The sequence below is a fragment of the Patagioenas fasciata genome, chromosome 3, assembly GCF_037038585.1.
Source record: "Patagioenas fasciata isolate bPatFas1 chromosome 3, bPatFas1.hap1, whole genome shotgun sequence".
Lineage (NCBI taxonomy): Eukaryota > Metazoa > Chordata > Aves > Columbiformes > Columbidae > Patagioenas > Patagioenas fasciata.
In genome coordinates, this window is record NC_092522.1 from 49,432,518 (window position 1) to 49,460,010 (window position 27,493).

The 27,493-nt window shown below is 39.3% G+C and overlaps 1 protein-coding gene across 1 annotated transcript in view; it reads left to right on the forward strand.

Moving 5' to 3' along the window:
* Positions 1-880: 880 nt before the first annotated feature.
* Positions 881-27,493, forward strand: part of GALNT2 (polypeptide N-acetylgalactosaminyltransferase 2) — a 95,134-nt gene continuing 68,521 nt past the window's right edge. The window contains exon 1 of the mRNA XM_065834030.2: positions 881-1,075. Within this exon, the coding sequence (XP_065690102.1) occupies positions 965-1,075 (111 nt within the window). The 5' untranslated portion in view covers positions 881-964. The remainder of the gene's footprint in view (positions 1,076-27,493) is intronic.

Below are 27,493 nucleotides of genomic sequence, written 5' to 3' on the forward strand. Positions count from 1 at the left end.
CACACAGAGAACACTGAACATCATCCAGCATGACTTTGCTTTCTCACCTTTGAGGTTTAATGAAGACCAGCCTCACGGCCTGCCCCAAGTGACCGCAAGGATACCGCCTTCACAAAGCATATTCTCTGTTCTCTGCTCTTCAGTGGGAACACCAGACAGACACAGAAACGACTTCTGGTGGCCAGCTTGGAGCTTCTATGCACCTGGGATCCCTATATAACGAGCCAATATGGGCTGAGGTGTGCTCAACCCACCAGTGGTGCAGTATGGAGAGTGCACTGAGCAGGGTGCAGCCGCAGCCGGGATCACCCCTCACGTCAGAGGTGCCGCTCCCGGCGCTGCCCATGCCCCAGCCCACAGAAATGCGGTCACAGACACTTTCGGCCGGAGACAGGCGGGGGTGGGAGGCGGCGGGCCGGGTGCCCGAGCAGCTCCGAAACCCCACGGCCTTGCGGCACCCGCTGGTCGCCGCTCCGGGCGCGGGCCGGCTGCTGTCCCGCCCGCCCTTCGGCAGGCGCAGCCGGGGCGGCCCCGCGGTTGCCCGTCACGGCCCGGCCGTTGGCCACGAGGCGCGGCGACCGCCTCATCGGGCGGCGGCAGCGCGCACCCCTCAGGCAGGCGCTGGGGGGCGCGGCGGCGGTCGGCAGGGTGGTGCGGGGCCGGGGCACCGGGCGCGGGAGGGAAGGAGGGGCGGGCGGTGTCGGGCCGTCCCGCCGCCGCGGGGGGCGCGCAGCCCTCGGCCCGGGCGGGAGGGGGCGGCGGCCCGGCGTGCTGCAGCCATGGCGACGCTGGTCGCCCCGCTCCGCCCCGCTCCGCCCCCCGTGGGGCCGGGCGGCGCGGGATTGGTCGGGGGGCGGGCATTCGCCCTCTGCCCCCTGACCCTGCGCGGCGGCGGCGGCGGCAGGAGCGGAGGCTGCTGCTGCTGGCCGTTTCCTGGTGGCCTGGCGGCGGCGCGGGAGGGAGGATGCGGCGCAGGTCTCGGCTGCTGCTCTGCTTCGCCTTCCTCTGGGTGCTGGGCATCGCCTACTACATGTACTCGGGCGGCAGCGCCGCGCTGGCCGGCGGTGGGAGGAAGGTAAGAACCCAGCCCGGAGACCGCGCGGGGCAGGCGGTGAAGGTGCGCCCGCTCCGTGTCCCGGCGGCGGGGCGGCTTGGGGCGGCGCTGCCCGGTCCTCGGGGCGGGGGCGGCGGGGAGGTGCTCGTTTACAGGCGGGGTGAAGCTCCCCCGGGCTTCTCCTTCTTTCCCCACTAGCCCATTTCCCGGAGGCAGATGGCTTCTTTGTGGGCTTCAGACCGGTTTCAGCCTCGTCACGTCGCTCCCTGCCCAACTGCGACCGGCCACGTCCCGGGCCGGGGGAAGTTGGTGTGGGAGGGGAGAGTAGGGCGGGTGGCGGGCGGGCCGGGGCTGCGCTCCGGGGCGGGGGGCCCCCGCCTGGGCTCCGCTCCCGGCACAGAGCGGCTGCCCCGTCCTTCCCCCGCTGGCACCGGAGTCGCCCGGGCTCGTGTGCCCTCCTCGGGGGTGCGCGGGGATCCGAGCTGCAAATGCGTTTTCTCTCTGGGATGCACGGTGATTTCCTCTCGCTACGCCTGCAAGATGCCCTTTTATGATCGGTTTTGCAATATTTCGGGAAATAGCTGGATTTGTCACGTTTCACATCTGTGGTGTGGAAGGTCTGTCGTCTTTTTTTTTTTTTTTTTTAATCGGCTCCGTTAGTAAGGCTCAAGAAGTTGTCTATTGACAGTACAGGAATAGTTTTTCTTTATTTTGCTGATCAACACATTCAGTCCATTTTTCAGTGTGTTGTAGTAATTCATTGATCAGGAAAACAGCTGGAAGTTAAGTATGTCATAGTTCAAGTTTTTTGTCAATCAAAGCAGGTTTTTATGGCATGATGCTGGAAATGGCAACTTTATCTGCAAGCTCTGTTTAGAAAAATTACTTATGAATAAGTGCTTTTTTTTTTGTGGACTTTCCCCCACCCCCAAAGACTGGCAAAGCCAAGAGCTTTTACAAACTCTTGTTTAAGCCTTATATTTTGGAACAGGAAAGGTGAAAAGGCATCTCATAATGGCATAATTTTTAAAAAAAACCCGAACCAACCAACCCAGAAATAGAAAGAAAGCAAGTGAGCAAAGTGCTCCACAGCTAGACAGTGTTATTTGCTAATAAATGTCAGTCTCCTGTTAAATGAAAAGTAGTGTTTATTGAATCTAGTGCTGTGTAAGAAGAGGAATCTTTTTGTATTGCTTTGATGCAGTTTGGTTCATTAATGCATGTATTTTCAGTAAAAATCTGCTGATGACTGATTCCCATGGCAGGTTGTGGAAGCAAATACTTGTATGATTATTTAGAAGATTACTTATGTGAGCAAGAGTGTAGAGAATGAGTTGCTTCTCGATGATAATTTGCTCTCTGTTCTGATATGTCCTGTTTTACTTTCCCCTTGTAGCTTAGGAATGTATTCAACAGCAGCTTTTGATGTAATGTATTAAAGTAAGTGTTAACTGTGTATTGCTAAATACAAGCTCTTGGTCCTTCAAAGTAGATAGGTAGCAGAAATAGATCAAGCATGTGATAAAAAGTAAGGCAGTAGTGTAAAGCCTTACTTGAAGAACCACTAGAGTGTCTTTAGAAAGTAAAAGCAACCTTACACTGTTGCTGATGTGTAATGGGATAAAGAAAAGCTATGCAGGCAAATATATCTGCAGACAGGGAAATGTATTTTTAATTCTTATGGTGTGTTTCATTTGGGGTTTCCAGACAGATTTGCAACTCAGTTCGATTAGTTTTTAGTGCTGGGGAAACTGCAGTGTGAGGATAGTGATTTACCCAAGGTCATCTAGAAGACTAGGTGAGAATAAAATAGGAAAGATGTGAGTTTTTCCGAGTATGAGTCTGGTACTTAATCTACTAGAATCTTCTGCTGTTTATTATTCATATTAATAGGAGGTTTTATTATTGTTTCAAGAGGTCTGTGACCATGATACTTGCTTGGATAGTATAGTTTGTTATCATTCTGTACAAAATTTAGTAAACCTTTACTAGTCTAGGTAATAGGGAGAGTGTAGTAAGGATAATTAAAAGAAAACGAGGCATTTCATAGGCTTGAGTTGAAGCTCAGTGCTAGGTTTAAAAATATGAAAGTTTAAAGTAAGTCGGTGGTAAGGAAGAACGTAGGTATTGTGACCACAAGAAACAAGTGGGGAAATTAACAATTATGTGTGGATTGGTGATTTAGGATTCTATTTTCTGTCAGTGAAGCGTAAAATTTAATCCTAGGCCTCAGCATAGGTTAGCAAATGCAAGTAGAGCAAGATGCGTGTAATGTAATAGCTTCTGAATCTCAATAAAAGGCTTATTAACTTAGTGTCAGACCCTGGTGTAAAACAAAACCACGAACTGTCTTAAATGTACAAGCAGAAAACCTGCTGTAGTAAATTTCTGTGTGCGTATGACTTCATGTAGTCCTTATTACTTGCCCACTATTTCCATGTAATGGAAGCAGAGTTGCTTACAGAAGAACTTGACTTTTAATAAATTGAAGTCTCTGCCATGTTCAGTCTATAAAATTACAAAAACCAGGAGGGGATAGTTCTTAATTTGTTTGAGTAAGTAATTTGCATGTTAATTACGGACCTGGTTGTATAAACAATGTTTTTTTTCTGTAAGGATGATTTTTTTTTTTTTTTGTTCCATACACAGACCTAGTGTGTTATCCAGACATACTGGACTTGTGTGGTACAGCAGCCAGTCCAGTGATGTGATGAACACCACCAATTCCCTTTCTCTGTAGTGGAGTTGAAGGTGTTTGCCCTTTGCCAGAATTGCACCTGAGTAAGAGGAAAGAGTGATTTTTTTTTTTTTTCTCCTTTCTTTCTTTATTGGAGTAGTGGTAGAGCTAATGTAAGCGTTTACTTATTTTGATTCTCCATTTGCAACCTTTCTAATGGAATCTATGGAGCTCTTTAGATATTGCAGTGTAAGGTGCAGCTTTGCTCAAGTTTTTGGCCCCTGGCAACAGTGGAAGAATCCATAGCCCTGTGTGCCGTGCTCTGGCCTGGTAGGAGCTGAGCAGGCATGAATGGGGCTAAAGCACAGAATGTAGAAGCTGTCTCATTGGTAACTGAGTAAATAATAAAAAGAGAAAATATCGAGAAGTGCAAAGCTTCTCATCCTGAACCTAGGCATAAAAACTGTAGTAGAAAGAAATTACATCTTCCATGTCCAGGCTTTAGGATGTGTCAATTTTTAAATTTATTTGTTTGTTTTTATTTTGTCTGAAAGAAGGAAAGGGTAGAGTTGAAGCCTTTCATTCAAAATGTGCTTGGAGGGGGCAATGTCTTTTTTCTTAATTATTTTATTTTTTCATTCTCTCTAGTGAAAACTGTGGGCTACTTTTGTGTTCAGTTAATGTATTTTAGATTAAAAAGCCTTTGGAGTGGAGACTGGCACTTCCCTTCTTTTTGTGGATGAATTTCCTAACCTCTGTGCCTCAGACTTGCATAAACGGAGCAGCCTCTGTAAGATGGTTAGAAAGCTACTCATGCCATCCTGATGATGTGATCCCCTCCTAAGACTGGTGTGAATTTGATTTTTTGTATTTGTCACATAAGTTTTGATTTCTTTAACCACTAAGTTCTTGTACAATAGAGTGACTGGATTGGGGGGGGGGGGAGAAAACAACAAAACCAAAACCCAACAACCCAGGCAAAAACCTCAGCTGTTTTCTAAAGAACTTACTCTTTTAGGCTTTAAGAAAGTAGCCCCGTGTAATTGAGCCCTTGAGGCAGGACAGAAGAATGTCTGCATCTTGTTGAAAGCACCAAATGCTTCATCCTTGCCGAGAGTGCAGTCATCCTAGGCGTACCCTGAAGGAGACTTGTGGGTAGAAATGGGATTTACCTTTGAAAGCAAAGGCATCAAGAGAGGCCTGCTAGGTTAAGCTTCAGATGAACCAAGGTTTGGAACCTTCTAGATGTGGGTGCCAGAGTGCTGACAGGTTTTTGCTTTTTGTTGCCATGTGAAGAATGTCAGTGGTTTTTAAGTTGGACCTCTGTCCCCTCACACACTGTCTTTGCTGTCTAGAGGAGGCTAAAAGCAATCTTTCAGTAAAGAGAGATGGGTAACTTTTGCCAGTGCTTTGTAAAATTATGAACATGTTTATTTTTCACCCCTCCCCCCAAAAAAAAAAAAAAAAAAAAACCAAAATAAAACAAAAAAAACCACCAACCCAAACCCCCCAGAAATGTAACCAACCAAACAGAAACTAAGCCCCCAAAACACCTTGAGCTAGAATTAGCTCATTAGATTTACTGGGTGTAATGGAATGAATTGGAGAAATCTAATTTACAGTTAGTTGAGCCACAAGGAGGCAGGCGTCTCCTGTGGAACTGGTTATTGCCCTGTATACAGTGTTATTTTTTCTGTCCATATTCTAGTGTTTTTATTATTATTATTTTTTTTCTTTTTGAGCAGGCTTTTGATAGGTAGCTGTACCATGGAGCTAGCTGAGATGAAATTAATCCAAAGGTAAAAGGTGATGCTTTGCTTTGAGTATGTGACTGATTAGAAGTAACTTGATCACTTTGGGGACAGCAGGAGAAAAAGAAACAAGCTTTGTAATTTCTTGTTCTACAAGGAAAAAACTTTAGAATAACTCCTTTCAGCATATGCCAAGCTTTATTTTCCTCCTCTCCTTTTTTTGGAACTCATCAACTGTTTCAGTTACTGTAAAATGAGGCTCTTATTGTCATTATACATGGTGATGTACATAGGACAGCAAGAGCGCTACATATACTACAGATTCACTGTACTTAAGTTTCTTTCTAAGGTTTAAGTAGGAGGAAAAAGAAATGTGCTATTACTTTGGGTCCATTAACCTGTTTTTGTCTGTTTACACACCGCGGTGTGTAATTTCTTTCAACTGTTTCTCTTAAGGTGCATGAAGGCAGTAGAGCTGCTTTTTGGAAGGAGGTTAAAAGTAACCTTCCTAGTTATGTTGTTTTCTTTTGCCTGAGGAAGGCATTGCCTGTTTTAATTGCGAAATACTAAGTTTAGTTTGCTGCATTAGTTTTAAATGTAACTTCAGTCCCTAATATGATGTGACACTGGATGTGATTTCTGATATCTTGATCTTTAGGCAAGTGAAGATATCAAAGGTTAAAGTCAAATTATCATGTGTCCTTTCTGTGGCATTCACTTCCTGGAAGGTGCAAAGAGATAGAAAAGGATGTTCCTCTGTGTAACAGTTAATAGTTACTTCTAATAGATGTTTTTTATTTATAGAATTCTATAATAAATGGACAAGAAATTAAATGCCCAGGCACTTCAGCAATAGAGCTGTCCTCCTCTCACTAGAATGTACAAATGAATCTCTGAAGTTTGTCATACATGTATGTTTTGTTAATCTGACATATGTCACTTGACAAAATGACTGTCTTGGCAATTAATTCACTTATTTTTTGGTGGAGTACTTCATATAATTTAACTTGGAGTGCAATGAAAAGACAGTTAAATGCAATTTTTTTGCAGTTTGTTTAAATGTAAACAATTTAAACATACATTAGAGAACTTTAATCTAATTTTTCAAAATTACATGATAATTCCACTTTTTTCCCCTTAAAAATCCTGCTTGTAGTTTCCTTTCTTGTATTGTCTGTTCTTTTAGTCCTTTGCGTTTTACAATGTTATGTGGTATCCAAGTACTTGGTGTAACTGATAATGTTTTCTTCAGATGATGGTAGACTAGGTGAGAGATGTGCTATTGTCTGCTAGAAAGCTGCTCACAATACTCTACTACAGAATAGAAGAGACACCTTTATATCAGTACTGGCTATCGTGAGAGAGTAACCCTTGTTGCATGCCTAGAAATGGTTTGGAAATAATAATTCCAGCAGACAGCCTAGAAAATGTTTTTTGTTGGCTTTTTGGTAACTACTTATAATTTAGATATAATTTAATATACAGTACTTCTGACTAAATTAAATCTGTTTGAAAAGAAAGCATTAGGACACAGTTGATTCTGGGAAACTCAGGTGATGAATGTAAGGTGCTCAAATGAAATCAATGCAAATGATAAATATAAACTTGTGTTTAAGTTGTTTTCGCTCACTTAAATCTTCTCTTAAATCAGTTAGAGGTAGTAGTTTATCTATAGCGGTACAAATCAATGTATAGCTAGCTGTTATACAGGTTTTTAACTGCCTGGCTGTTAACTTGTTTTTGAACGGGATTTTTATTAGGACTTAGTGGACAAGCTGTTTATTGCTAATGTGTTGGTAATACATTTGAATTCTAATAATGGATGTACAGGAAGCAGTGAGACATTTGCAATTTTCTTTTTTTGAAGAATATGGGGCTGAATGTCATTGCCCAAATATATTGGGATAGTGTAGAAAGAGTGTATCAGCATGGGCGTTACAGAAGGAAGCGCTGAGCAGATTGTTCTGTTGCCATCATGTAATGCAAAGCCTTCCAGTGTAGCTTGTGCAAATCACTAATCAACGCTCTGGGTTTTTTTCAGTTTCCTTTTCACCTCTGTCTAAACTGTTCATTTGCCTCACCATCCTTTTTTCTTATACATTGGTTTTATTAATTGCCCAGGATACCTTTATTGTCATTTAAACAAATTAAAATATGTTAGTTCAAATAGCTCCACCACCTGACAGCACATGTATGTGAAGGAACTATCCAGGCAGATGTTAGTTTCGAGCTCAGCTCATGAAATTCAGATGGAAAGGAATGAAACAGTGGAAAAAAAGTGTCTGAATTTTAGAGCATTCTGTATATCCCCGCAACTGTTATGTAGTGGATATCAAAGGCAATTATTTGGATCTGTCGTCTTTATATCTGTGCTTCTTATGCAGGGAAAAAAAGGAGCCTGATGAAATGGTTGCAGATTCAGTTGTTAAATAACTCTTCTGAAGCTGTAAAATTGTCATAAAACCTGGGTGCTTTTTTTAGGAGAGCAGAGAATAACCAGAGATTCTGCTGAGTTTGGGCATTAGCAAAGTGCAGTAGTCTGTCTGTACTGAGTAACAGATCTACTTGAAACAGAAACAACTTTAGCCAAGAAAAGATCATGCAAAGAATTGGCACCCAGCTAATACTATTGTGTACAACTCCTCAAAGAGCTATGACTTGATGAGGAGCAAATGTTTTCTCCTTGTTTGAAGTTCCAAATGTTTAGCCACCCTGGAAATAATCAGCAAGCCGAAATTAGGTTTGGTTGCTAAAATGAATTTCCTCTAGCTGGCCCATTGGTTTAAGGATGGTCTATAAATATATGTGTGCATATATGGGTATAGGCTGTAGTGAGATGAAATGTTAAGGGTTTTAGTTAGCTTGGTTTTTCTTTTTTTTGCTTTTCTTATGTGAAATGGAAAAGTCTGTTCATTTAAGTACACTTAAGTTCTTTCCAGACCTTTTTAAAGAAAAGGAAAATCTCTTTCTCATAATTTAATTTGGTAGCAAACTGCTACCAACTAATGGTGGCCAGCCTGTAAACTTTGGAAAACATCCTTATCACAATACTGCTACTGTTGTAGGCAGAGTGACAAAAATGTGGGGGCAATTCAATTACGGTACTTATCTGCTGGGGTGTTTCACAAAGTCAGGGTTGTGTATGTTGTCCACGTCTTCTTATGGTTGGTGACATATCTTCTGCTACAGTCATATGCATCAGTCCTCCTGGTTATCACACAGACCATCCATCAACAGCAACCTTGCTCGTTTTCTCCTGCATTATCTGTTTGGAGCAAACAGGGTGTTCTTTAGTTGTCTGACCTGTGTGCTCTCAGCACAGTGTGGGGTTTTACCGTGTTGCTTTGCCAACAGTCACTGACATGAAGATGTATTATGTCATTGAGCCTTGACAAATTGGTAACCAACTGTTTTAGTATATGGAATAGTTATTGCCCATATACACTACATTGATACTTTTAAAAGTTGTAATTAAGGAAATGTTCTTTTTCATTCCTCTGATGCAGCATCTGGCTTGCTTTTGGTGTTCTGTGTAGGTGCTGATGGTGAACAGTAATTGTAGCAAGTGCCATAAAGACCCCTTGAGAGAGCTGGACCTTGGCTCTCTTACTTAGTGCACTCTTAAGAACCATTTTTAATACCTCTTAAACTGATAAATGTCTGTCAAAGACAATCCTCCCACCCCATTTACTAACAGCAAACACACAGCTTAATAAGCATGTCCTAAGAACTTGCAGGTCTTGGTAGAGAAATGAAATACTTTTTTCAGACTCCAAATGCCTTTTTAACTAAAAATAATGGGCAGTGGCCTAGCAAACAGTAGTACTTGTTTGCATCCTTAGGTTTCATATTTAGAGTTAATGTGCAAAAAATGAAGGGAGAAGGACACAGCTTCTTTGTAGTTAATCCATGATGCAAAAAGTGTACCAGAAAGTTTTATTTGAGGGAACTTTTTTTATTCCTTTTTCTTTACAGAAACATAAGCAAAAGTGTTGTTTAGCCTGGTATATTCTTAGTGGGAAGACTGAACTGAGTGGAAGAGTGTTGATATTACCAATGAGGGATCACATTGGCTGGAATTAGATTAGAACAAATAGAAGCTTATACTGGTCAAGGGAGAAAAAGATTTTGAAGGACTTGCCTGCAGTGACTGTCAGATTTGTGAGAGACTCAGCAAGGATGCAGTATGTCTGGTTAAAGTGCAGTTGTTCAGATATTCCCCATACTTTCTAAATATTCTCTAGCAATATTAAGCAAGAAATTGATCTTGATGTTCACCTTAGACTAGACATAAAGTACCTGCCTTTACACATGGCAAAAGCTATTTGCTTAAAAATCCATTTCAGTTACCTACTGAGATAACTAATGCATATCTTAGTGGCGTTCTAGGAAAAATACTACCTGTGTTCTGGGAAAAATAGCTAGAAAATCAAATAATAAAATAATTCTATGCTCATTTAATGTTTTTTTCTCGTGTGCTTGCAATCCTAAGAGCAAGAAATTGGGCAAAAAATGGTTTTATACACATAGATGGTCTTGAGGTGTGATAATTTTTAAAAAATGTATATAATTTATTTGTTATTAGTTCTTCATGGTTGCAAATGTTTCAAATTTGGCCATGATTGTGTCTTTATTTAGTGATATGCCAAAATACGTGTGTTCTTTAAGTGTATATAAAACTTTGATAATTTCAACTAGTACATTTGCTAAGTTGTCTGCGTATAAGTAATTCTTTTCTTGATAAGCTTTTCTGACAGTATTGGAAAGTCTAGTGAAAAGATACCACCACTTTTTCAGGAGAATGTTGACTGTTTACATTATCATATTGTCTAGAGTCCTGGTTCTATTGTGCTAAAGATTCAGTGGTTTTAACAGGTTATTTCTACACCATGAGCTTAGAAAAGATCTTCCTTCTAGTAGGTTTTATATACCTGTGTGTGTTAGCTGTGGTCTTACGGTAGAAGTTCTTACATGGTCGTCTCTTGGTGTGACCTTTCATTGAAAACCTAACTTTTTTGTCCACGTGTAGCTCAACAAGCTGTATTAGAGAACTGGCTTTTATAGATTAAAATTCAGTAACTGAATGGGCTTTAAGAAATGATCACGTCCCAAGTTATACATCATATGGAATAGAAAGCTGAAGCTTTTCAGTCTTCAGCATTGAAACGTGATGGGACCTCATGCTGCTAAGCTCACTAGGATGTCTTGTGGGTCTGGATGCGACTGGGTAGTCAGGCTGTCCAGTGAGCCTCATCTACTGTCTAATCGTAGCGTGGTTGATGTTCATCACTTCTGAAACCTCCGGTTCATGCATGTTCACTTTTGTTTAGAATTGTGATATTCTAATGTGTATTTCCAAGAGCAGCTACAGCTCAGATGCAGGCAACAGTTTGGAAGTATCATGGCATTTGTTCAAATTAACTGTGATTGTGGCTGTCATCTCATGATGTTGTTATCCCAGTTACTAAGGAAAGTTCCCAGTGACAGATCTGGATAAGTACACAAGAAAATTGATGTAAAACCTTTCTTCTACTCACTGAGTGTTATGTATCCTGTAATTATTATTATTTTTTTTAACTTAAAGAAATGTCCTCGAAATGTTCCAAAAGCTGCATTAAAAAAAAGAGGGCAGTTTAGGGATGTTGTTTGAGTCTTTGGGTATAGGAATAGTTTGGATGTTACTTCCTTTGTGTATTTTACAATGCCTGAGCTGAGTTCTTTATAACTGTAAATTGCTTTGGAGATTTTTTTTTTTTAAGGGAATTGCTGGGTGAATGATTTGTTAAGTCTTGTGAAGACTTCTAAAACTATGTAAAAAAACACTAGTTTTAGTGCACCTGATTTCTGAGGAAAGCCAGTTCATATCGATGAATAAGCAAGGTGTTGAATGTTATTTGGTGTATGTACTTGATTGTCTTCCAAGATGTTGTGACTAGTAGAACTTGAGGAGAGACCCTACATTTAAGATGGCAATTTCTGTTAAAATAATCCGTAGCAGCACTGGAATTATGGCAGTTCTTCAAGACTCTAAGCACTTGTTTATGTACAGAAACAACAAATAAGTGTCTGCAGTTTGTTTCGATTATTAATACTTTTCTGTTTTGTTATATAACATCTTATTTTGAGTTTATCCCTAATTCCCCTTAGCTATATGATTGTGTCAATTTATTTTTATAATCTCATAATACTTTGTCACAATATCACAGCACGTTTCTTAGGTAAGGCAGATTTTTAGGTAGAAGTTCTATTTTATTGTACAAGTGAGGATAGATGTAAAATTGGTTTTGGCAAAGTGTGTGTGAATGTTTTTTTTTTAACTAAAGACAGTTACTTGCCTTTTTGTAGATACTGATATTTTGCTACTGTTTCTCATACAATATTTGAACAAATCTGACTTTCTTCTTTTTGCTTAGAAGCGTGGACTTTGCAGTGGCACAGCTTGCTATCCATAGTTTTAAGTGAGCTGGAGACATTTGTCTGCTTTTGACTTCTGTAGGTTGAGGAAATGTGCTCCCTTTCCTGGGGAGAGGTGATAGAGAGACCATTAAATGATCGGTCTGTAAAAATGTATTATACCTTCACATAAGCATCTTATCCAAATAATTAAAAAGATTCTTTTTCTAGCTTTTTGTGATCAACTAGTGCTTGCAGATATCAGTTTTCCAGCCCTGAATTTGTTTAGCTGGTGCTTTTGTTAGCTGAAGGAAGAAGAGTCTCCAATGGGAGGGTTTTTTTGGAAGTATGTCAGTATAACTATTCTTCTGGCAACGGCACAATGTTTTCATTTAGACTGTTCTCTTGCTCTTACTGGCAGTAGGCTGTAGCAGCTGGGATGTCAGCATGTTTGTGTTCTTGTGACATGGTTTAGTCTTCTTTTTCAGGCTTATCATTTTAAGATAACGATTTTGCAGTAACTTTTTTTCTTGTGTTTGAATGGCCTTTTGTCATTATACAAATAGTGAAGAAAATGGCAATGAAATAATTGGAAGTGCTAGTGCTGGCTTCCCTTTGGTTTTGCAAGTTACAGTGGTTATTGCATGCCTGAATGCTATTTTTTGCCCATAGTTCAATGATCAAGCAGTTGATTCCCTTCTTTCCTCTCTGAATTCTGGATTTTGCTGGGAAAACAAAGCTTTTCCCGTCTCTGACAGTAAACAGCAGTGGTTGCCAGTTAATACAAAGTTAGCATGGATAGAAGTACTGTCGAGAAGGGAATTATCCCAATTGTACTGTTTGAATAGGTGGATAACATGAAATGGCCTGTATTTCTACTGTTCCTTTGAGTGCTAGCACGCCTAAGTATGTCATTTTAATTTGTCCATGTCAGCTTTAATCTCCTAAACACTTCATCCAAGAGTTTTCCTGTTTGCTGTTGAGAAAATGGTAATTAGTAGCTCATGTATAGTAAAAATGCAGATGCCTTTAGCATTTTATAGTGGGAGTAATTAGTGCCTACCACAATTAGTAATTAGTTTTTATGTTTACTTATCCTAGTATAATCTATCTCACAGGTAGCACCATGTAGTTTTTCATCTGTTAACTTGATTCTGCCTGTTTGTGGTGTGTTTTTTTTTTTTTTTTTTCTGGAAGTACAGTTGTAGCTCTTATACCCCCTCTGAAAATAGAGGTGGTTTGTAACATACCCTGCCCTCTTACTCCCTTGAGGATTGAAGATGTACAGCAGAAGTTGTATTAGCTCTATTTGCCCAATTACTGTGCTGTGCTCTTCGGTTTGTGTTTGAATCTCTAGTGGCTGTATTCTTTATATCATAGTTGAAATAAAGTACTGGGTAAATAAACTGCATGTTCTCTTTTCCCCGCAAGTACAAAAAGCTGCTGCTTTTGACCCAACAGCATTCCTGCTGTTGAATAAAGAATGTATGGTGAATACTTCTTGAGAAATCCGCTATCTAACTAGGAGCTTATAAAGTTAGATGGTCACTTGATTATTTTCCATTAACAAGAACTCTTATCCTAGATTTCAGCATGAAGTAGTTGGATACTGGTAGGATATGAAAAAAAAATTCTGTGTTTTTCTGCTTAAGTAACTTAAACTAGGAATTGGCTGCTTTTGTTTCTGATGCCTGAAACCAGTGTTTCCATGGAGGGAGAAGGGCTGTGAGAGTCTAATAATTTTAATACTATCTGACACACACTTTGTGTTATGCAACAGAAAAGGGAAAGGTAATGGTATAGGCCGTGACTTTATTTTAGAAGGCATGGTATCTGTTGTGCGTAATTTTCATTGGTCATCAACAAAGCATCCTGTGTTAGAAAATAAAGCAGCGGGGTGAAGATAAGCTGTGAGTCAAAAAGTGAAGAAAGGTATGCTAAAGAAGTGTAGCCTTTACTTCTCTTTTCTCTATCTCAGAAAATAATCTCAAGCCCTAAGAGAACAAGTGTGTGTTTTACTTATCTTACCATTAGTATAAAATGCTGCCTGTATTACCTGGTTTCTGTGTGAAGGTCAAATGTTGAACTGAAGGAAATATGGGGAAAATACCATGCTGCAGATGTTTTTTGGCTGATGTTAATTCGTACTAATGGCAACAATGTATTATTTTAGTAATTCTATTAAATTCATGTATCTTTGAGGTTTATGAAACAATAAATAGTCTCTGTTCTAAGAATAACAATGCAGGTATACCTGTTTACCAGGTTTATTTGTAGACAAACCCAGTTATTTCCCACTAAGACCAAATACGAGTCGGAAGCTGTTCTCTTCATGTTTATGTGGGGTTTTTTTGTTTGGACTGTTGTATGCCTCTACTTCACAGTTTGATTACTTCTTGACAACCTGACTGATTTATTTCTGTTTCAGTCACATTTGGGTTTTAATTATGAGAACTGTTTTTTTTTGTAGGCTGTGAATAGAAACGGAAACCACATCTATGATGATACTACAGTGTCTTTTTTAGCAGCTAAAAAGTATGGTGTATAGAGGGAGAAATGAAATTTGTGGTGTAGGGGTGTACAAAACTATGAAAAGACAGTCATAGTGCTTAATCCTACTATGCTAGGTGATTTGGATTTTACCCAGGGTTTGTTTTTTTTTTTTTACATTAAAAAAAAATCAAGGCATAGTAATCTATAAAAATCTGAGTTTTATGTAGCCACAAGCCACACTTCAAAAATCACTGAAAGATTCACTTGGGTGGGAGAACCTGCAAGTGAAGTTACAACTTGAACTGTGGCAAAACTAGAGTACTGAAAATATTATAAGAGGAGGGTCGGTTTACGCTGTAACCATCACTGTGTCGCCAACTGTTGAAATACTGGGGTTAAGTTATCTTTAAAGTTAGAACACATGTATGAAAGCTAGAATGAAGTTGCTTTTTTTCCATTGGCTGTTTGAGAATATATAGTAACTTTTGGTAGCATGGGGTGCCCATGGCTCCCACTGCATGCAGTGCCTCTCCACAGTACAAAAGTTGGCATTGAACTTCTATTTTTTTCAGTCTTGGCACTGGCACTAGAAATGTAAACGCCTTTCTTAATGTTGCACAACTTCAGCTTATTACCAAATTGATCAGAAAGTGTTTTGAGAGAGCTGCCATTATGAAAAGGAGGTGAAATTGCCAACTTATTTGTAGACAGTCAACCACAGGATAAAATTTTTAACTTGTTTGCTGTTGTACAATGTGGTTTTCAAATGCTGCTTCAATGGTAGGCTTGGACTGTTTGTTGAGAAAAGCTGTATATTTCACACCAGTGTTCATTTGCCAAGACTCTGGTTTGCAGCTGCTGCCTTAGAGATACAGTAATTCTGAATGTATTGCGTGTTCAGCATCCCTCTCCATCCACCTTTTGTTACTTAAAACATATCTTGTCATATTACTGTAAAAGAAATTGGAATGGAGATTTCTGCTATTGCAACAAGAAATAACAAACAGCATTTTTCAAAATATTTTTACCATTCGATGTAACCACACTATTTTACTTTATAAACTGTCTTCATTGAGTGCAAATGGAAAGTATTATGTCTTATAAATAAAAGCTAATTTAATCTACTTGAGATATTTTTGCCTTTGTACTGTTTACAGTCTTAAATATGCTGGAACTTGTTTCTTTTTGAGGGTGGCAAAATGTGTCTGATTCCTTTTTTCACATCACTGTTTATGCTACAGTTTGAAGCAACAGGGGTGCCAGAGCCTTCAGCCTTCTACATGAGGCTGTGGACCAACACCTTATTTTCCAGATCTTGGGTTACTAGACAGTTATAGTTGAACATGTTTTTCACACCAGAGAAATGTTTACCTGAAATGTCACAGAGAGGAAGATATTGTAATAAATTCCTCTGTAAAGGACTGACAAAGTAAAATCCATGTCGACAGGTCATTTGTATGTTGTTTTTCTTTATAGGAGGAAATGCACTGTTACCAAACTATCTCATTATACAATATTATGGCCATATGGTCATGATTAATGCATAAGTAAGTGGTAATCTGTGAGAGATGAAGTAGCTCCTGGGAGTCCTTGGAGAAGCATGTTGTTCTTTATAACAGTCTTCTGTAGAGCCTGAACAGCACCTTCCATATACAGGTGTCATAATAAAAAAATCTTGGTGTGTAGCTAATGCTTGAAATTCAAGTAAGGTTTAGTAGGCTTTCTTTGAATCATTATATATAAGTAGTACAGAGGCTACCAAACTTACAAGTTAAAATTAGTGTTCATTTTGAAGATGATACTTAAAAAAAAATAGATTTCCTGTTGAGGGGGTTAGTTCATTTCATTGCCAAGGAGCATAGTCAACTCTGCCTCAGGAAGGGAGCTTTGATTTGGTTTATAAAGATCACTGAGTAGGTTCTTCTGTGCTGACTGGCTTTCTTTCCATCTGGTAGCTGAATATCTTCATACAATATTATGCTGGTTTATAGTTCCAGGTTTTAAGGAATTTGGCTGCCAATAGAATTACACTGGGTTATATGTTTTACAGTAGCGCTTTTTTGATGGTAAGCCACGTGCGTAGGTACTGACTTAAAATAAGTTCTTGCCTGTTGAGGTTTTTTGGCCACCAGTGCAGACCAATACCACTTGGGGGTGAAATTATGTAGAACATTGTCATAAAACAATAATATTTTTTTCCCTTTTTGCTTAGAGAATCCTCAGATTAGTGTGAAATAGAGAAGTACAGAAACAAAGAAAAATAGCATGGTTATTTTCCTGCTGGAGGGGAAAGTGACATAATGCTGTGCTGGTGGTAACAAGAGCCCGAAGAATATAATGGTGTTACAAAAAAAAGCAATTCTTTAGTATGAGAGTGTGAGTGATGGGAGAGTGGATGACAAAGTTTCCATTTACTATGTCAAGCAATTTGATGTTTCAAACTGAACTTATGTATGAATTTATATCAAAGCTTTCAAATGAAGGTTAACTTAAAGATGGTTTCACAAGGACATTTTGAAAAACAGTTTCTGCCAGATCTGAATTTGTTGTCATTGTGGGCTTTCTTTTTCTAAAGAAATCTGCTCTGGTAGCAATCTTGGAGTCTGTTTGTGTGGCATGGCATATCTCCAAAGGGTTGGGAATTTGTTTTTGAAGAGTGGTGATGTAGCTATTTCTTTATTCTAGTTGCATTCAAAATCAACCATCTTTGTTCTGCTCATTCTAATATATTCACTCCATAAAATAGATGTAACCATCAGTGTTTTTCCTTGAAGCTTCCCTTTTGTGACACTTTCACTTGATTGGCTTGAAGAACTGGTTTTTAAACCCAGGAGTTTGTATTTACTGAGAGGGGTATAAAACTTAACATTTCTGCGTTTTATGTTTGGGATTTGTCCATGGCAGGTACCAGTGACAATAGTACAGTATGTGAACTATAGAGAAATATACTCTGTTGGTGCAGATTATCAACACAGATGTATGGGTAGAAATATCACAATGCAGAATCCCATCAGCCTCTGGTGCTGAAACTGTATGTCAACAGTTGGATTCAGAAACATTACTTGGTTGTTATAAGCAGTTGAGAACAGCTTCTGCATTTTAAAATCTTATTTTAACCTTTTTAGTATCTTTGACTGTAAGCTATATCTTTGTACTTCTGTTCAGTGAAGCCGGTATTAGCGTTAGTCTGGTGTAAGAAAAAAAGCAATCCACTCCGTAGCTTCTTTTTTTGAGCAGCAACACACAGGAATTTTTGCCTGCTATTGCTCCCTCTATCCATGTGACTGCTGTTAAGGTGTTGGTTTTTTTTTTTTTGGTCAATCTTGTGTGGTTTTCCAGTGAAAAGGTCAATTTTTTCAAGCAGTCTTTCTTTCCCATTACTGTAATAATAGTATTGCCATACTCTTGAGTGGCTTGTTTTCTGATGAGAAAGCAAGTCTTATGAAGTACTGCCTGGGTACTTATCTGTTAGATGGATGAATAAGTGGCCTCAATTTGTGCACAAAGCAAATAAACTGACATTATTTTGTTAAGAGCCAGATTTTAAATGTGCCCAGTTCACTGTAGTTACTGATTGAGTAGTTCAGTAATTGGCCACTTCTGGAGAAGGTGCATCTGGTAGGCTCAGACTGCTGGCGGGATGATCCTCATCTTGAAGTTTTGGGAAATCAGGAAACTGTTATGAGACTGAGAATTTTCACTATATTTAAATTTCTCTTTACTCCATATTGTCCTTTAAGGGAACAAGAACAGCTGTTTGTCAGTGCAGGCTATGTCTGAATGAAGTTTTTCTTTTGAGTGCCCATGTCCAGCCCCAAATATTGTTATTCCCCCACACCTCCTTCCTCTCTTATTTTTAGGTAGACCGAATTGATTTCTTTTTAACAGATTTTTTTTTTTTTTAAGCTATAAATCTTTGTGGTTTTTCCCGTACAGGAGGAAGAAAATAAGAGTCTGAAGAGGGGTGTTACTGAACTCAAAGGGAGATCTGGTGTTTGATTCCAGATAAATTTTCCCAGTGTGTCTTGTCCAGACAGCTGTGCATGACAGACGTTGTGTTTACAAGCAGCTATGAAGTTCTCTTCTTTTGAGGGGTGGAAGAGGCTGCATAGTTGCAGATATTCTTATTAGCACAATAATATGGTTATTTTTCTTAAATCCAAGTAGTGAATTTCGAAATTAAAGGGCTGAATCTGGCAACTAATATAGAGGGAGTTTAGAACCTCTTAAGAGCTCCTCCTGGGGTATCTGGATTTCCATTTCCTCCCTGCTTTGGGGGTATGCAGTGTGACTGGCAGCATTTTGTACCTCATGTTTTAGTCTGTCTGGTTAGACCCCAAAGAGTAAGCCTATGAACAGCTTCACAAGCCCTGCCTTTCTTCTTTGGTTTTGCTGTATTGTACAGTAATACGTATAGGCTATAAAAGCATTCTGTTATTTTCATAGCTCCTACTATCTGTGAAGATCCTTTTTTTGAGTAATGTGACAATTTTCCATTCTCATGTAGATGCTGGGGTATGGATAGACTGTGAACTCCCTCATAGCTGCAGATCACAGAATCACAAAATCACAGAATGTTAGGGCTTGGAAGGGACCTCGAAAGATCATCCAGTCCAGTCCCCCTGCCGGAGCAGGAACACCCAGATGAGGTCACACAGGAATGTGTCCAGGCGGGTTTTGAATGTTTCCAGAGAAGGAGACTACACAACCTCCCTGGGCAGCCTGTTCCAGTGCTCTGTCACCCTCACTGAGAAGTTTCTTCTCAAATTTAAGTGGAACCTCTTGTGTTCCAGTTTGAACCTATTACCCCTTGTCCTACTGTTCGTTGTGAAATATCCTGTGAGTGCCATTGAGAAAGACTGTTGCAGATTGGAATAAGTCAAAATCACTGCTGTTGCTTACCAAGTTTGACTGTGCTTTCTGTGAGATTTGTATTGTTGAAAATCCTGTGGGGGTAAGTCCACAGTAGCATGCAAGCCCACAGGATCACTGCAGCAGACATAGCTATGACCTTAAAAACACAACAGTGTGTCTGTATTGCAGTAGAGATTAGATCTGCTCTTCCTCCTGGTGAATGACTGAGTGCTGTCAGCCGTGTCTCTCTGATGTGAATGGGATATGTTTTGCCATTCCACACCACATTAGGATGGATTACAGTAAGGTTTTTGGGATGTGGCTTACACTGCCAGGAAGATTTGAGTCTAGTCCATGCTAAAAGACTGTATTTGCGTGAGAGTATTATAGAAAAAAATCCTTAGCAGTGCAGAGTAGAAGAGAGATTCTGGAAGCAACAAGGAAGTTTGAGGGCTATTTTCAAGTCAAGCAAATAACTATAGCTCTTTATTCAGCTGTGCTCTGTGTGGTGGGTTAACCTTGACTGGTCATGAGGTGCCAGCCAAACTACTCTTTCGCTCTCCCTCCTTGATAGGACAAGGGGAGAAAATATTATGTAAAGCTCATGGCATGAGATAAATACAGGGAGATCACTCTACAATTACTGTCATGGTCAAAACAGACTCAGCTTAGGAAACTAATTTGTTATCAGTTAATAGCAGAGTAGGATAGTGAGAAATTAGAACGAAACCTAAAAATGCTTTCCCCCACTGCTTCCTCCTTCTCAGGCTCAACTTCACTCCCAACTCTTCTGCTTCCTTGTGGTTTTTTGTCATGTAAGAGTACTGTAAAAATCAGTTGTTTTTTAATTTTCTGCTTGTCCAACTGCTGAGTAGGAACTCATGACATAACTTAATGTGGAAAGGTAGTAAGGCAAGAGAGTAGTCCACAATCCTGGTGTATAGTTCATATGTACATTTATAGTGTAGTAAAATGAGCAAGCTTGTCTTGAACACAGGAACTACAGCTGGGGATAAGAGACTTTTGTGTCATTAACAGTGTGACTAGGAATCTCTGACAACTTTGTACATTTTTATTGTAGGCGATGTTGGTACGTGTGTTTAAAAGATGTATAATTGCTAAATAAAGCAGCTGTGGTAATCAGAGCAGTAAGTGCAGGTGTCAAATATAAAAAGATACGTTTGCTCTTACATTGTGGGGAAATAAAAGTGTCCAGGATAGCACTATTGATATAAAATAGTTACTAGCCTTGCTAGAGGTCCAGTAAGCCTGTGTGTGAGACCTGTCATGTAATAACTGGGTTATTAGACAATGCAAGAGAATGTGGTTAGCAGTCATTTCTCTACAGTGCCCCACTGTTAAAGTTTTGTTGCCTCACAGCATGTGTTGCTGACACTTATGTGATTTTCTAAGAGTTTTGAGCCAGTGCACTTTATTTTGTCTATAAATACTAGTAAGGCAATGCATTGTTTGGAAGCAAAGCAATACTGATAAGGAGACAATTTTCTGCTTACCTTGTGGCTGTCAGTCTCAGAGCAGTCTAGCTCATGTGTGAGCTGACTCCTCTGGGCTTTTGCAGGAACTCTTTTTTTAATCAGCTTATTAACATTAATAGGTTTATGTGGTGTCAGTTACTGTGTATCAATACTTAGCAGGAATAGATAATTTAGTGGCCAGTACTGCTTGGCTAGTAAAAGAACCTTTGCTGGACTTGGCTATTCTGCAATCCCTAGAGCAAAGAAGGGAGGAAAGCAGAGCTGGGGTAGGGAGCAGGAAAGAAGTTCAAACAAACGAAAACCCAACAAACAAACCAAAATGGTTACAGCTGAAGATGGGCAGAAGAAGAAAATGTGAAAGGATATCTACCAATGGGGTATTGTCAAAACAGCACAGTAGGAAGAGTCGCTCTGCTTTAGGAGAAAAGAGTTGGCAGAGCACAGGGAGTGGGCACTGTAGAGCTGAAGGAGCAGATGGGTCTTCTTAGAGAAAAGAGGGTAGATCATGGAATGAATTTAAAGCATGTTATTTTTGATCTTGTGCCTTTATAGTGATAGTGGGTAGACCAAACACCTGTTCTTTATCATCACTTTTCAGGAAATGTAAATAAGCCTGAGTGTTAATTCACTTCTAAAACTTAACCTCAGCTTACTTCTAAAATACTTGCTGCTATGTTTGTTCCATACACAGATGGGGTATTTTGAGGAAAAACAAGTTTTTTGTGAAAACAGCCCCAACCCTGACAACTTACTATAATATAGGACAAGTTCAGGAGTTAGTTAACTTAGGAACTGATTAACTAATTTGGGTATTACTATGTATGTAGTACTGATATAAGAAGTTGGTTCAGTGCATCTCTGTTGTTGATATAAGTGGTGAAGAGCAGCTGTTGTCTATGTTCTACTGTGGTTGTAGGACTTCGTATCTGCTTTGCATTACTTGTGTCAGGAAAGTTTGCATTCGCTGTCCTTGGAGTGCACTGTTCTTATGTAGAGAACAGACTGTTGGAGGATCTTGCATCGCTGTTAAAAGTGGGAAACTACAGGTTGGGTCCTGGGGTAGGACGTCCGCTTTGGTTTCACCAGGAGAGGGGATGCTTTGAGTGTACTTGGGATGTGCCGTAGTAGATGCTGCAAAACTCCAGATATAGACACAAAGCAAAGTTGCACCAAGGAGTACAGCACCCCTTTGGCATGTTAAATCACTATTGTAGGTGCAGCTGGTGTGAGCAACATCTATTACTTCACTGTTGCTGTTTTCAACCAGCTGTAATCTGTTTACCGAGTACTTCATTTGTTCCACATAAGTAAAGCAGGAGGACAGGGAGCACATCAGAAGTTTAGAAACTGTCGTGATGCTAGTTCAGACTTAACAGGATCAGATGCGGCATGTCTTCTTTCAAAATTTAAATGGCATCCAGGTAATTGCGATCTGCCAGAGCTGTCAGTAAAAAGTTGGTGCCAAAACAGTGTTGCTGGTTAGGTTTAATAGTTGCTTCTGTGATATGACAATATAGGCATTCCATTCCAGTGCTCAATATTGACCATACTGGAAATGTCTGCATTAATTATGTCATTGCATCTTAAACACAAATTTGGTGGCTAACGAAACCCCTGAATGTAGGCCTTGCGTGTTATCTCTGGTGTTTTTTCTGCATGTGTATGTTGTTTGTTTTTTTTTTTTGTCACCCCTCAGGGTGTACATGAATATAAGCCTTGCAAATTTACATGAAGAAGCAAGTAGTGCCTTTTTTATTTGTTGTTTATTTGTGCCTTCAGAATTTCCTAGCACTAAATTGTTGTGCTAATTTCTATGAAATTAGAACTCTGAGATTTCTATAAAGTACTGCTAACTACACAACTTGAAGTTACAATTTTTCTAGTCATTCTTGATTACATCTTCATTTCTTGCATGTCAGGGGTAATTAAATGTTGACTAATTATAGTACTTTAGATTTTTGCTGACAAAAACCTGCTTTAGAAAGTGCAGATCCCTGTTCTATTATAGCTGTCTTCTTCCAGCCTATATTTTAACACATTAAAATATCACTGGGAGACTGTCTAAGCAAAAATGGAAGCAATCTGGATCACAGTGTAATTGGCTGCCCTGAGCTACAGTAATCTGTAGAATTAGCTGCCCTGAAATGATGGTACCTATTGGACACATTTTTCTGTACAGTGGTTCTTTTATACGTGCCAGTCACTTCTACACTCACTTTGCTGAAGGATAGCGAAGGGTTGGGCCAGAGCAAGTGGATTTTAATTTCTATCAGCAGGACCTAGAGCGTAGTCTTAGTAGAGAATTGGGTGATTATGCAGTGGTGTTTCCTTCCAGAAGTTCAGCAATGTTATTTTCTGTACCCTGCCATCCCAAAACACTGGACAAACCTCTCCTACCAGCAATCTTGAAATTCCAGATTTTTTTTTTTTCTGCTACAGATCAGTATTTTCTGCAGGGTGCTTATTGACTAACTGAATTCAAGTGATGTAAAGTTCAGTGACATTTCACAAAGTAGCATATGAATTTGTGCTGCACAAAGCTGGAATATGGAGCAGCCATAAATGAGGTATCTAGTTGTGAGTTAGCAAGGTAACATTGCACTTTATTGTGAAAAGCAGCTATCTGTGGAAACTGCCAGCAACTGATTAGTGTTTGAGGGCATCTTTTAGAGATCTAGAAGAGGGCGAAGTTGTGGTGACACGTTTCAGCACTTCAAAGTACAAGACTTGCTTTTTTGGTATGCCAGCTGGCATAACTAACTTGTATACCTGAAGTGAATCTCTAGAGGAATAGGACATAGCAGTTGATATCGCTTTTGTGGATACACCTCTATGATATTCTGTTTCTTAAGTTGGCACACGTTTTCAAGTGTTCAGATATAAAGTGCTTAAGATGCACCTTTAGTTCTCCTAAACTAAAAGGTGGCTTTATGGAAATTCAGTCATCAGTATCTCATGCACAATATAGTGAGCTACCATGCTAGAATGTCTTCTTTTTTAAGTACTAACTCAATATCCCGTAGTATTTCTGTAACAATTTCTGAAAAAGTATCACATTTTGTCTTACAGATTTAAAACACTTCCTCATTTACTATTAATATATAGGGTTATAATTTTAGATAAGGCAAAATATTCTTGGCACTTTTGATAATTCTTCTTTAGTTGAGTTGGAAAATAGAGAGTTTGCAGTAATTTCATGGCAGTGTGACCACAGAAAAAATATTTTTAGTACTGAAGTGGATCTTGGTTTTGGCTTTTTTGTTGTATTACTATAAGACACACTCACAAGCAATCGTGAAAATAAAAATTTACTTATCTAGCCTACGTAGTGCATTAGAGGAGTATTGATTGTTCTTGAAATTGATTTAGAGATGCAGCTTGCTGCATGCCTCTGTGATGACTGTATAAAATCTGTGGGTCTGCTCCTATTTTTTTTTTTTTTTTTAATTATAAACAGCCTCCTGACTGTGCTGTTGTCATTGCTGTGTGTGTTTTGCCCAGGAACTGAGCAGTGCTAGTGTGCCCTCTCAGCTTCTCAAGCTGGAAGGTTACAGTTAGTGCAGTGTACTGCAATTTGTCTTTCCATTAATATTACAACCACTTCTACTTTCTTGTCTTCCATGATATCTTAACTCTTCTCCTTACTCACTTTATCCCTTCCTCTCTGTCCTTTTACCGCAGGAAAAGCCTGGTAGATGCCTATAGTCAGCTCTGCACTTGATTGACAGGTTATGTTGTTGCTTAGCATGTTGGCTGTAAAAGCATCTGTGTTCCCTGATACTGCACCCACCAACTCCAGTGAATCTTTCACAGGCCTCAATGTTTCTGAAGACTGTCAGTAACCGGAGTACCAAACAAAGGTTTAGTGTTCTGATTCTGGGCTGTCGTTCTGGGTATGAATGGGTTTTACTGTCACCTCCTGCCTGCTGGGGCTCCATAGGGCTCCCTGGACACCACAGTTTCTCTGGTAGCAGGTGTAGCATCCATCTGAACAGTGGAAGCATGTTTTTTTCCAAGGGTACTGGAAAAAGTTCTCTAATCTAAAACTCTGTAATCGTTTTTTATAACTGTTGCTGCTGTACCTAGTGGCCAGATTTTTGTAGGTTCCATAGTTTTCCAGATGACTAATAATGTCTTTTGGGATAAGGAAATTCCCATTTCTCTAGTTGTTTGGGAAAGTTTTGAGCAAGAATATTGGGATTTGAGCAGGGATGCTTCACTGTAAACTTGCTTTCACTTAACTCCTTAAAGATTGTTTTTAGGAAAGGACAAATCTAATGTCTGACCCTCACAAAGGAGGTTGAGAAATGCCCTGAAACTCTCTGCCTTCATTTGTGGTGATATTCCTCTTTCTAGTGGTCTGCTGCTATTTTAGAAAGACGTTTAGAGGAAATAGTGTGTGATCTAGATGCCAGCCCTAGCTGAAAGTGACTCTAACATAGATAGGGATGTACTTACCCCTGTTTAAATGCTTGATGCTAAAGGCTTGTTCTATACCTTCTAAATTTCTTTGAAGAATAACATCTGTAGGAAATTAATTTCTAGAGCTATTTGAAGTTCTTTGATAATAATAGGAGGAAGAAGATAGTCAACAGTGCAAATCAATGTTAAAAATCAACAACAATTGAAATCTGTCTTTATATGTGAATTTTGCTTTGGCTAAAATTCAGTTGTTACATCGTATTTTGTTTGTTCTTTATTTGTGTGAGTACTTGAAAACTGTCACAGAAGTGATACACCTGAAGATTATTACATAACAAAATGTGAATGCCCATAATGCTTAATATTCCTTGTATTAGTTCCTTATGCTGTTACACTCTCCTATGTTATTTCCCACAAATTATGTACAGGTTTTCTTCCTCAGGTTTTCCTGTACTGGCCTGTGCTTTGTATAAATATATTTTTTTTTTGAACTAATGTGGATGCCACTTCCATGATGCTCTAAAGAAGTTATGTTTAAGGCTGTTAGCTGCAAAATGATGTTTTTGAAAGTGAATTTAGGTGACCTGAATAATGAAAGATGTGACTTCTAACAATTGTCAGATTTTTTGGGATGGAAAGAAACTTTCACAAATTAGATGTGTGAGAAACATGTATGTATTCCTACTGTGTCTGTGTAAATAGTGTTCCAGGCTAAGCAGACCATCTACTTAACACAAAGCTTGACAGTTTATATTAACAGCTAATTAGGAGAAAAGATGCAAACAGTCTGTCAGTTCAGTGAGGGGAGGAACGACTTCTTCCTTTACAGTTCAGTGAAGAAAAACGTTTTCTACTGCTTTATGTGAGGGCGCACTATTCGTAGTCTGTGTCCTTTGACAGATCTGAGACCACCAGAAGTTGATGTTTTACGTTTTGTTCTCTCATTTTAAAAATTTAGGGAAAACTTTTAGTCCAGAGAGCCATTTTGCAAACAAACCTTTTTTTGGGTCAACTTTTAAGATGTTCTATTGAACAAGACTTCACTTGGAAAAACTATTGTATCTCACTTCTTGCTGTTCTTTTATTGAAAGTTGTTGGGAATAGTGTTAAAGATATCTTTGAAGTTTGTTTCTTTTTGAAGCTGTGAAATCTGCAGTGGTTTGGATTCCTGGTTATGAAAACATTTGTTCAGAGCATGACTGATAAATTAAAACAAAGCTTCCTTCCTTAGCTTAAACAGGAAAGGAGTGTGGTTACTTTTGAAGACTCAGGGGGTCTAGGTTAGCTGGCATAAAATGTCACTCTGAATTCTAGTGAGTTGCTTGCAAAGATGTTTCTTGAAATGTGTGTAGAGGAGGAAATACTCTTTTACTTGCAACTTTCTTCACTTGTGCCTCCAGGAGAAAAGTAGTTGTATCTCAGTAGAAGCATGATAATCATTCACTGTTGCTATTTTGTAACTTTGTAGGTGCTGAATGCTTTAGACATCTTTCTGGAGTTAAAACAGTTTATGAAACTGCTGCTCAGCATTTCTGGACTGGAAACGTACATCTTTTATATGCATGCTTATAAATCTCCACGGTTATTTTGCAAAGTATTTATACTGAGACTGTGCCTTCTAAGGATCCATCAAATTGTCTGATTTTTTTTCTTCTCTTCCTCAGTCATGAAAGTTGTGAACTACTCTGAAGGCACCACAGAGATCAGGTTTTCCCTAGAGCAACTCTGCAAAACTGAGTTATTAGAAACGTCATTGTACTAATCTGCAATATTGCTTTAGCAATTAGGTGGATCCTAAATGCTCAAAATCCCTTTACAATTAATGATGACAGACTTCTGATAACGTGCATCTCTGAAAGGACTTTTATGCAAAGGACCTGCTTTTACATGATAGATTACTTAAAATCATCTTGCAAAGTAGGGTCTGGAATGGCTCTTATATAAAAGGTTTATCTTAAATTATGCCAAATAGGCCAAATGTACAGGGTGTTTTTTATATAGCTGCATTTCCCCCCACCCCTCCTTCCCCTAACTGTCAGGGTTTGGGTGTCTTACTGTTTTGTGTCACTGAAGACCATTCAATTATGTTTTTCTGTGTGTGAGTGTCTATGTAACTATATACCAGAGTTGTTTGGTTTCTTTACTCTTCCCCCAAATACTCAGGATTAGCTAATAGTTTTAAAGTAGAGTAATTCCTATAGCTCTGCCTTTACTTCCATGTCCTCCATAAATGACTTCTCTTCATCAAGAGCCCAGCTGTAGCAAATCCCTGAAGCTTTATTCCTTAGACTATTTTGTTAAATTTCATCTAACTTGATTTGTGTTTTACATGATACAGTAAGCCAAATAGTTA